Below are 11435 nucleotides of genomic sequence, written 5' to 3'. Positions count from 1 at the left end.
TCCTCTCTTGTGTCTGAACTGGGATGTTTGGGGAAGCTGCTTCCCCCCCACTGCTCTCCCAGGGCTGGTGGCTCCCCAGGAAAGGCAGGGGCAGGGTTGTCCTCTCCTTGCTAGAAGCTTTTCAGGGGTCTTCCTCTCCCTCCACAGTCCCCTCACCTGGTGGCAAAGGAACAGTGGCAGTGACAGTTTCCTAGACTCGGCACTTACCCCTTCCCTGGGGTGGGGTGGGTGGAGGAGTCCCTGTCCCTCTTTTTCTCCGTCCTTGTTCAGCTGAGAAACAGGTGTGCTCTGCCTCCCAAGTGACACCTGGGTCCTGCTCTGTGTTGACAGCCTGGGGCCTGTGAGACTTTATTACCCTTTTGGTCTCTGGACCCTGCTGACTTTCCCCAGGAGAATATTTTCCTTGGACGTGTTGATAAGATAAAGATTCACACTCAGCGTGAATTTTGTCTTTGTCTCCATCAAGTCTCAAACCAGAAACTCTCTGGTTGCACCAAGGAGAAGAAAAACACCACCTGCCCTGGGTCCCTAGAAATGAGGTGTCTTGGAAACCAAGTCGGGCCTGATTGCCGGGATCCTTTATGCGTCTCCTGTGTTATCTCTCCATCTGTGCTTCCTCTTATGAATTTGGACTAATTGTCCATTTGGGGGAAAGAGCAAACTAAATGCTTTTAAAGAGATACAACTTAGTTATTTCTACTTACACTTATTAGTATTAAATAAGTCAATAAAATATTGAACAAAAAAAGTGCTTATTTCAGAATTATCACTATTAGAAAGAGAAATATCATATGATATCACTTATATGTGGAATCCAAAAAGAAATGATACAGATGAACTTATTTACAAAACAGAAACAGACTCAGAGACTTAGAGAATGAATTTATGGCTACCAGGGGGGAAGGGTGGGGGAAAGGGATAGTTAGGGAGTTTGGGATTGACATGTACACACTATTATATTTAAAATGGATAACCGCTGATCTATATTTCTATTTTTGTGCCAGTACCATACTGCCTTGATTACTGTAACTTTGTAGTATAGTCTGAAGTCAGGGACAGATGAATGGATAAAGAAGATGTGGTATGTGTATATAATGGAATATTACTCAGCCATAAAAAATGAAATTGGTCATTTGTAGAGATGTGGATGGACCTAGAGTCTTTCATATACAGTGAAGTAAGTCAGAAAGAGAATAACAAATTTTGTATATTAACACATATATGTGGAATCTAGAAAAATGGTACAGATGAAGTTATTTGCAGGGCAGGAATAGAAAGGCAGACGTAGAGAACGGACGTGTGGACATGGGGGAAGGGCAGGGTGGGCTGAATTGGGAGATTAGGTTTGACATAAATCCACTACCATGTGGAGAACAGTTAGCTAGTGGGAACCTGCAGTATAGAGCACAGGGAGCTTAGCTCGGTGCTCTGTGATGGCCTAGTTGGATGGGACGAGGTGGGGGGAGGGAGGTCCAAGAGGGAGGGGATGTGTGTATGCATATGGCTGATTCACTTCGCTGCATGGCAGAAACAAACACAGCACTGTAAAGCAATTATACTCTAATAATAAATAAAAATAAAATAAAATGGATAACCAACAAGGACCTACTGTATAGCACAGGGAACTCTGCTCAATGATACGTGGCAGACTGGATGGGAGGGGAGTTTGGGGGGAAATGGATACATGTCCATGTATGGCTGAGTCCCTCTGCTATGCACCTGAAACTATCACAACATTGTTAATCGGCTATACTCCAATATAGAAAAAAAAATTAAAAAAAAAAAAAAAAAAAAAAAAAAAAGGAATGATCTATATTAGCAAAACAAAAACGTAGGGAATAACTGGATAAATTATGACAAATCAACTGGAATGCCAGGCTGCCATTTCAAGGGATAATTATGAAAATTACGTAGGGACGTGGAGACATGTTATGAGCGTCATGTTAGGCGACTAAAGCAAAGTACACTTGTGTGCCTGGGTAAAAACGTGTTGGCATGTGGACAGCAGCGTGACGGCACATGGACAGCACATGACGGCCACCGGGATAAGAGAACATGGGGGCCTTATTTCTCCTAACGGTCTGCTCATGACAATTTAGGTATTCTCCCAAGTGCTACATGTTTTGTCTGCTGTGCCCCTCATCCCTTCTGAGGCCTTACTAGCAGAGTGTTAACTCTTGGGAAAGGCCTGGGCCCGGGACACTTCCCTACCAAGACATGAAGAGCCCTCACGGCCTGTGCTGGGCTTTTCACTCTGGGAGGGAGTATCTTTCCGTTTCAGGCTCAGTGTGCGCTCCAGGGTTCTGCTTAAAGCACGTTCAGCAGTGGCCAAAGGCAGGCCCCCAGCTTCTGTATTTCAGCCCTCACGGGGTGGGGCGGGGAGAAGGTGGGGTCCTCCCACGCAGCACAAAGTGGGGCGTGTGCAGCCTCCAGGGCTGTGCATCCACTGGCTGGGGGGTGGCGGATGCTTGGCCGGGAGCTGGATCTGGCACGTGCTCTCTCTCCTCTTTTGCAGTAAGTAGACGCTGTACGCCTTGAGCATGGTGTGTGAGTGCTCTGTCCTCAGCAGCCTTGAGTCATGCGCTCCTCTCTCCCCTGGGGGGCACCTCCCTGCCTTTGAACCTTGGCTGTACAGCCTGGTCCCCAGTGAGCAGTGAAATCTTAACATTTCTATTTCTACCACGTCTGTCCAAGGCCATCTAGGATTTTTCTATCACGTCCCTGAAAGTTCTTCCAGCCTCTTTCCATTGCCCCATGCCAAAGCCACTTCCATATTTTTAGGTATTTGTTACAGCTTCCCCTGCTTCTCAGCACCAAGATCTGTATGAGTTTCCTGTGGCGACTGTAACAAATTACCACACATTTAGTGGGTTAAAACCACACAAATGTATTACCTGACAGTTCTGGAGGTCATAAGTCTGACAAGGGTCTCAGTGGCCTTAAATCAAGGTGTCGCCTTTCTGGAGACTGTAAGGAAAGGCCATTTCTCTGCCTTTTCCAGCTGCTAGAAGCCTTCCTCCATCTTCAAGGCCAACAATATCAGACTGAGTCTTTCTCATGCTGCCGTCTTTCTGGTTCTTCCTGCCCCCTGTGATTACACTAGTCCCACTTGAATAATCCACTGCAGTCTCCCATCTCAGGGTTAGCAGACCACAGTTATCTCTCAGTTTGTTCCTAAAGGCTCTCGAATGCTAGCCCACTCCATCTTTCCACTTTATCAGCCGAATTCTGTATCCTTTTGGCAGAAATCACAATACCTAGTCACAATGCTTACAGTCTAATAACATTGATTCAACACTGTATGCCTCTCCTCCTTTCTCTGAGTCAACCGCAGCAACAAAGTCAAGCTGATGGCAAAACCAAGCTCCTTCCTGCTGTTCCTTCCGCTTGAAACATTCCTCCCCCAGGTCTCAGGTCAAATGTCACCTCCTTGGGGAGGTCCTCACTAGCACCACCCTTTTGAAAGTAATCCACACCCCTCACCCGGCGCTCTCCACCGCTTTGCCCTGAGCACTATCTGAAACGACCTCCAGTATTTGCTTACTTGTATTTTTGGCCATTGGATCCATTACATCCACTGGCTGGGACATAGTAGGTGCTCAACAAATATTTGTTGAATGAGTGAATGTCCTTGATTCATGATGCTCCCTCCCCCACTACCCTCCAAACACCTTATCCTCCCTTGCTATACAAATCTCACCCATTCTTAGAGGCTCAGCTCACCACATTTTCCTTGAAGACCACTCCAGGTCACGTCCATTCAGTCAACGTTTACTAAGTGCCAGCAAGTGTCAAGCTCCCAATCAGCTATCGGAGCTGCTCAGATGGTTAAGACAAGGCTCAGAGCAGACTCAAAACTAGACACAACAGTCTTCTGTCGATTCTCATTGCCCCATAATTCCCATTTGCATGTGGTTTGCATCTTCCTGCCTAGACTGTAAATTCCTTGAAGACAGCAGATGCCACATAGGCAACTCTGCCGTGTCCCAGTGCTGAGCTGGATGTTGGGTGACTGGAGAGCCCTCAGCAGCACTTGATCAGCTGGTTAAGGAATAACAGGGGAGGGGAGGAAGAGGAACCATCCACGGGTAAGAGAACCAAATCACCACGCACTTTTACGATGAAACCCATGCAAGCGAGGGTCAGAACGGCAGCCACCTGCCGCCTCATTCTTCCTCTGGGAACTGAGGAACCAGCCCTCGAGGAAGCTGATTGAAGATGGCAAGACTCTGTGTCACTTTCATTCCAAAGTGGGACTTCAGACTCTGCCCTCCAAGCTCTTCCATAACAAACATCGCCAGCGCTGCAGCCCTCCCATTCCTGAAGTCTGTCTGCTGCTGGTTAAGTGACATCAGGACAGAGGGCAATGTAGTGAGGTTTCCATGAAGAAAAATCTATTCGATTTAGAGGACTGAAATTTATTCTGTGGTCACATCCTCCCTATATAGTAAAATGCCCTTTCTTTTTTTTTTTTTTTTTTTTGCGGTACACGGGCCTCTCACTGCTGTGGTCTCTCCCGTTGTGGAGGCTCCGGACGCGCAGGCTCAGCAGCCATGGCTCACGGGCCCAGCCGCTCCGCGGCATGTGGGATCCTCCCAGACTGGGGCACGGACCTGTGTCCCCTGCATTGGCAGGCGGACTCTCAACCACTGCGCCACCAGGGAAGCCCTGCCCTTTCTTTTAAATCACCTACTTCTCATTATGATAGTAGTTGAGAGTTATTATTATTATTTTAGGTTTTTTTTTTTTTTTTTTTTTTTGCCACACCACACAGTGTGGGATCTTAGTTCCCTGACCAGGGATTGAACCCACGCCCTCAGTAGTGAAAGCACGGAGTCCTAACCACTGGACCACCAGGGAATTCCCTATTTTAGGTTTTTACTCACAAAATAAAAAGTAGGCAGCCCAGCGCTAGTTCACCCAGTTTTGGTCTGTGAAATCCAGAAGTGTGGAAACCACTGGTGAAAGCTACCTGCCTCATGGGGTTATGAACGTGTTGCCTTGCGGCTGGCAACTCCTCCAATTATGCTCTCCCTACATCATCTCAGCCTCTCGCTGCTCTGCTCTCGCTCTTAAAATCCTCCCAGCCAAGACTCATCGATTCAAAACACCCTGCTGTGTGCTCTGGGCACCGTGGATACACAGCAGCGAACAAACAGGGTCTGTAGCCCCTCACCGCCATCCCTCAGGGCTAACTGCCCTGTCCTTGACTGACCTTGAACGGCATCCACGGACCTCCCATCTCCCCACATTTTCTAATGGAGTGGCTCTTTAAATTGCAAATCGGATCAGAATTGTCTGACTCAAGTCAGCCAGTGACTTCCCCTCATGTTCAGAATAAAATCCCCAATCCTCCCGGTGGCCTGCTGAGTCTCTGCCAGCTACCTCCTTCCTTTCCCTTTCTGCTGCAGCTGTTCCACCGACCTCTCGTCACTCCCGAGCTGCGGCCAGCCCTCTCTCACTTCAGGACGTTTGCACCAGGCCGGTGCCTGCGCAGATTCTCTTGTGGCTGCCCCCTCGCTCCCTCAGGGAGGCCTTCCTCCCCCTCCCTGGAGAACAGCCGTTCTCCACCTGTCACCCTCACGCTACCCGATCTTTCTGGATCGCACCTCTCACTCAGCGACATGGTTTTCTTCACTGTTGCAGCCCCAGTGCCTGGAACACAGTAGATGCTTGATAAGTATGTATGTTTCCCCCAAATCTTCATCCTTGCTCTTCCGGCTTCAGAGCCATACGGTCAACTTCCTTCTAGATGTCTGCTGTGTGTACCGTGAGCTCCCCCATCTCAACAGGTCCAAAACTGTTAGTCTTCTCCCAAAACCTGCCGCTCAGCTCCCCAAACCATTCGCCATTGGCCCCTGTTAGAAACCTGGCACGTATGCCAGATGCCTCACCTGCAGTGGCCGAGGGCCCCTAACTCCCACCCAGTCTCTCTGAATTCTCCCTCACTTCTCGGCCTCACCACTGCTGGCTTTGCAGGGCCCTTATTATTTCTCACCAATCGGTCTCCCTCCCCAAGTCATGCCTGGTCTTGTTACTACAGCCACACTCTCTGAAACTCAACGGTCACGTACCACCAGGTTTATCTTTATTTTTTGGCTGTGTTGGGTCTTTGTTGCTGCGCACGGGCTTTCTCTAGTTGCGGTGAGTGAGCAGGGGCTACTCCTCGTTATGGTGCGTGGGCTTCTCATTGCGGTGGCTTCTCTTGTTGCGGAGCACGGGCTCTAGGCAGGCGGGCTTCAGTAGTTGTGGCACGTGGGCTCAGTAGTTGTGGCGCACGGGCTTAGTTGCTCCACCATGTGGGATCTTCCCGGACCTGGGATCGAACCTGTGTCACCTGCATTGGCAGGCGGATTCTTAACCACTGCGCCACCAGGGAAGTCCCGCCACCTTTATCTTGAGGACAAGGTTCAGGCTCAGTGTGGCTCACAGAGACCTACAGAATCTAGCTCGGGCTTTCTGGCTTCACAAAGCTACCTGGCGTTCCCCTCAAACCCTCTCATCTCTCTGTGCTGTTCCTCGCCTGGAATGACCATTCTTCTCTTTCCTACTGCATTTTCTCGTGGAGAAATCCTTCTTGTCTTTCCAAATTCCCCATCTTCCTTCTGTGCAACCACAGCACCAGGCCCATCTTTTTCTCCTCCTGTTGTATTTTACCAACGCATGTAAGTCCACATGTCTATAAATATTTCTGTGTGTAGCCACCTGTGTCTCTATGCAGCTGAACAATATCTCCAACTCTAGTCTATTACCACATGGATCATTGTAGACTCTCTCTCTTGGCTTATCTGTAATTTCCCACTGCAAGAGTGAGATGGTTCCCAGCATCTGCCATCCGCTTACTTGTTTAATCCCAGTATTCATGCAGAGTGGGGTCTCTCACTGTATTTTACCTGTGTGTTTATTTGTCTACAAGATCAACATCCCAAGCGCTTAAAAATAACTAAGTGCTTAATACACACCAGGCACTGATCTAAAAGCTACAAGCATAGAATTTAATTCTCATAACCAACCATGTGAGGCCTTTACTATTAGCTCAACCAAAAAGGAAACTGAGGTACAGAAACACCAAATAAGTTGCCCAAGTCGCTCAATTACTAAGTGGCAGAACCGTGGTTGACCCCAGAGAATAGACCCGCAGAATCGTGAGCTCCAGAGCCTCCCCTGGGTTAGAGGTGCTGCAGGTAACATGAGCGGAATTAATAATGCCACAGTCCCTTAATTCTGACGTTCTGGCCTTACTGTTTCTCAGCACTGCGAGCTGCCATCTATGGTTGTTTTCTGTGCCCCCTCACACTGTAGGTCCCTGTGGCAGAAGGTAAGGATGGTTCAACCACAGGATCGTCTAGGCCTTCACTATATTTGTGAGTCATGGAATTCACCACCTGGGGAATCCCCATTCCACCCCCAAGAACACTGCTCCCAACCCCACCTCTGTCCCACCGGCCCCTGGCCTCTGCCTCCCTAACTCCCGGGAGAAGATTTCACATCCTGTCAGAAGCCTTTCAGCAGGCGGTCCCTCCACTTCCCTTCCTACGCCTCAGTTTTCTCCACCTTTTTGTACACACCCTCTTCACACACACACACCCCCCTCTACGAAAGCCTCTAGCTCTGCTGTGTGTGTGTAGGGGGCACTGCCTCTTTCTCCCGACACCCTTTCCTGTCCACCTTCAGGGCCCCTCGGTGTTCGCTATGCACCTGAACACATGCAGAGGCTTCCCCAACCTTAAATCTTAAAAATCTCAGCTTTGCGACCACCTCTTCTCTCACTCCTCCCCTTCTTTCAGCAAATATCGTCTGAGCGGCCTCCTCCATGCCAGGCTCTTTTAGGCAGTGGGGATTCCGGGATAAACAGAACTGGCCAAACCCCTGCGCTAAGGGGCTGACACTCCAGTGCAGGCAAGCTGTTTGAAGGAGCAGGGAATGCCCCTCGCCTTCCACCGGCTCACAGAAAAGCAGCACGTCTTGGTGAAAAGTGATCATATTTGTTTTATTGAGTATACAAAGGCAATTCTATTGTCCTCTAATAATATAATTTGGGAACAATAATCTCTGACTTGGTTAAAGTCTCCACAGGGACCTGCTTCCCAGATTCCTAGACTTCATGACTCACGACATCATACTTTTCAAAACTAGTGTTTCTGGAGATGGATCTGACAAGAGGATGGATTCCACCCTGAACATGGGCCCGTGGCCCCCGGAAGACTACGGGATTGGAGAAGAACTAGTTTCTTTGGCCACGTTTGAGTCCTTCCATCTCAACACCATGGTAAGGGCTTTCATTATAAGAGCCGGTGTTGCCAGGAGCCACACAATGGCTGACCCAGCATGGCTGAGGGACAGCTGCCCGGCATGCCTTGGGGTTGGTGATGGGTCAACCTGGAAAGAGACAGCCTGGCTTTAAGAACTGCACAGAAGCCCTTACGACAGTCTCATCAGGGCCTGCCTTCCACACCGGACTTGTCCTAGTTCTGGATTCATAGCCCAGGAGGGAATCTCCACGCAGACCTGATTCACAGGCTCCTCCTCTCGAGTTACTGCCCCGCAGTAGAGGGCGGAAAGTCCTTTAGCTCCTCCTTTTCTGGGTGCACCTCTGACATTTTGTTCATCTTGGTGAAGATCTCATTGATTTCTATGAAGGTCTTGGACTTGGTCTCGGGGACAACCAGGAAGGTGTAGATGGTGGTGAGAACACATATCATGGCAAAAATGATAAAGCTGTAAGCTCCGAGGCCCACCTGTGGGAGGGAAGAGGGTTCGTGTTCTTGAAAAGGTTCTCGATTTACTGCTTGAGTATTTTGGGCCTCTGGGGCCCCTGGGTGGCACTTACTTGAATGAATGGGAAGATCAAGCCCACAGTGAAGTTGGAGAGCCAGTGGACACTGCCCCCCACCATGTAGGCGGCCGGCCGGGAGGACTGCAGGAAGATCTCGGTGATGAGCAGTGCGGGGATGGGACCTGGGGAAGAAGAGGAAGAGCTGTCTTCCCTGCCGGCCGAGCAAGCCCACAGAGGGTCCTGGAGCCCCTGCCCGTGCAAGGTTCCAGAGGCATCCGGCCCAAGGCGGGGCAGTGTGTCTCCAGGACTCCTGGTCTCGTGGAGAAGCAGTGTGAGAAGGCACCTAGCAAGAGTCGGACACAACAGGCGACATCCTGTGATGTCCCTAAAGGGGGCCCATGACCACCTGTAAGGCTCTCTGTGCCGACCACACGGGCACCGTGCTCCAGCCTACACAGGCTGCTTTACCGTCCTCGCTCAAAGCCCTCTGCCACAAGAACACAGGCAGAGAAGCCATTTGGGCCGAATTCGCCCCTCCCTGGAGCCTCTCTAAGGAGCTCAGGTCAGCAGTTTCTAGGGCTGGTGGTACAGGAGGGGGCAGTGAAACCACAGAACCAGCTCTGGGGTACATACTGGGCCCAAGGGCATGTCCTATGACATAGGAGATGACGCAGGCGATGCTGACGTAGGGCATCCAGGATATTGTGTCCTGTGGGGAGAAAACAGAGTTGGATCACACCTGGCAAGGCGGAGACAACCTGGGACGGGAGCGTCAGGACTCTCGGTTCCCGGAGGGCCAGTAGCTCTGCCTGGGTTGGGAAGGCGGGCGCCAGGCACCTCCTTCTACAAGCAGCGCCACCTGGATGCCCCTGGAATACCGGCTGGAAGTGGGAAGTGCGCTGCTGGGGCGGGGATCGGGGCTGCACGGGATCCCCAAGCAGCGGACTCGCGCATGCGCACGAGGGCGCAAGCCCCCCCGCCCCCGCCCAAGGCGCCCCCTTCCTCACCTGCAGAGCCAGGGCGGCCGTCAGCACGCAGCAGGCGGTGAAGCAGATGGAGAAGCCTAGGAGGAGCAGGAATCTCCTCCCCAGGAGCTCCACCACGAAAACCTGGAGGGAAAGGGCGAGGAAACGTGGGAGGCTCAGCAGGCCCACCTCCCCTGTGCGCCCACCCGCTCGTGTGTGTGTGTGTGTGTGTGTGTGTGTGTGTGTGTGTGTCCTTGAATGGCCAGCGGGCCTCCGCACTGCGCAGTCCAGGGGCCCCATTTGTCACACGGTGGCCCTGGCACAGGTAGTTGTCCCCAGTGTGAGACGTTGGAGAAGAGCCGCCTCTCACGGCGGTAGCTTACGGAGTGGACGGTGGGGACGGGCCTCCATCTTTGGGGCCACAGGCTACCGACCCCCCCCCCCCCCCCCCCCGGCGAGAGACAGGCTGGCATCTGAGGACAGCCCAGAGGCTAGAGAGGAGGGACCGAGGGGCACGTCGCCACTAAGCTCCGGGCTCCTTCCTGGGCCAAGACTCCCCTCTCTCAAGGTGCCCTCCATCCTGGTGGCAGACAGGGACTCGGCTCCCGGGGGCACTCACGGCGCAGACGGTCATCAGCACGTTGACCGCGCCTGTGCCCGCCGTCACGTACTGGACATCCTGTGCCCTCACCCCGGCGCTCAGGTAGATCTGGTCTGCGTAGTAGTAGATCTGGAAGGCCACCCCCGAGGCTGGTGAGGCCGGCCGGGCAGCCTGGACCCCTCGGCGGATCCCTCCCCGACCCCGACCCCGTGCCTGCCCGCTGCCCCGGCCCCGGCTGCCCTGGTACCGCGTTCACTCCCGACAGCTGCTGGCCGCCCATGAGGACGACGATGGAGATGACCTGCCACCGCAGGGACCTCATTCTCAGCAGCTTCAGCACGGAGATGAAGCCCGCGGCCTTCTCGGCCCTGTCCTCCTCCCAGATCTCCTGTGTCTCGGCGTCCACGTCGTCCCAGCCGCGCAGTTCCCTCAGCGCTGGGGGAGAGAGCAGGGAGGGCGCTGGGGGCTGAATCACGCAACCCCCCGCCCCCCAGCAAAGATGCCGCAACCTGCGTCGTTTCTTCCGGTCTCCGGGGAAAGCCTTACCGTTTTTGGCAGCCACGTCATCTTTCTTCTGAATGAGCAGGTACCTGGGGCTCTCGGGGAAGAAGGGCAACAGAAGGAGCTGCAGTGCCGCGGGGATCCCGGTCACGCCGAGGAGGATGGGCCAGCCTGCAAGGAAACCAGTCCTACGTGAGAGCTGGCGCCCAGCCTCGTCTCCTGCTTCTCTCCGCCTCCAGCCCCACGGAGCCGCTCTGGCCCATTATCCTGATTGGTTTTCTCTGGAGCTGGAGCTTCTCTTCCGTCCCCAGCACCTAGGATGGCGCCTAACCAAGAGCGGACACTCTAAATACTTAGAGAATGGAAGCTGACGAACAGCCACTACCCACCTATCAGACGAACAAAGTGAAAACTTCTGACAACACCAAGCACTGACGAGAATGTGGGCAGGTGGGAAGTGTCCACACCGCTGTGTGGACACGTGGCATCTTTAGGGGACAGTCTGGCAGGAGCTAGTGATGCTGGACACCCACGTGCTCTAACCCAGCAGTCCCGCTCAGGAACGCACGCCTGGGCCACCAGGACACCGGAA

The 11435-nt window shown here is 52.5% G+C and overlaps 1 protein-coding gene across 2 annotated transcripts in view; it reads right to left on the bottom strand.

The window, feature by feature from the left end:
* Window positions 1-7970: 7970 nt before the first annotated feature.
* Window positions 7971-11435, bottom strand: part of SLC2A5 (solute carrier family 2 member 5) — a 61420-nt gene continuing 57955 nt past the window's right edge. For both annotated transcript variants that reach the window (XM_027110291.1, XM_027110292.1), the window contains 7 exons: window positions 10889-11014; window positions 10590-10777; window positions 10361-10471; window positions 9784-9885; window positions 9410-9485; window positions 8831-8958; window positions 7971-8738 (listed from right to left, as the gene is read on the bottom strand). In XM_027110291.1, coding sequence (XP_026966092.1) covers window positions 8535-8738; window positions 8831-8958; window positions 9410-9485; window positions 9784-9885; window positions 10361-10471; window positions 10590-10777; window positions 10889-11014 — 935 coding nt within the window. In that variant the 3' untranslated portion in view covers window positions 7971-8534. The remainder of the gene's footprint in view (window positions 8739-8830; window positions 8959-9409; window positions 9486-9783; window positions 9886-10360; window positions 10472-10589; window positions 10778-10888; window positions 11015-11435) is intronic.

The sequence above is a fragment of the Aethalodelphis obliquidens genome, unplaced genomic scaffold, assembly GCF_003676395.1.
Source record: "Aethalodelphis obliquidens isolate GAN/ISIS:26980383/991018 unplaced genomic scaffold, ASM367639v1 scaffold9, whole genome shotgun sequence".
NCBI classification, from domain to species: domain Eukaryota; kingdom Metazoa; phylum Chordata; class Mammalia; order Artiodactyla; family Delphinidae; genus Aethalodelphis; species Aethalodelphis obliquidens.
Note: the sequence above shows the minus strand (reverse complement) of the source record. Positions and strands in the feature narration are given on the sequence as shown.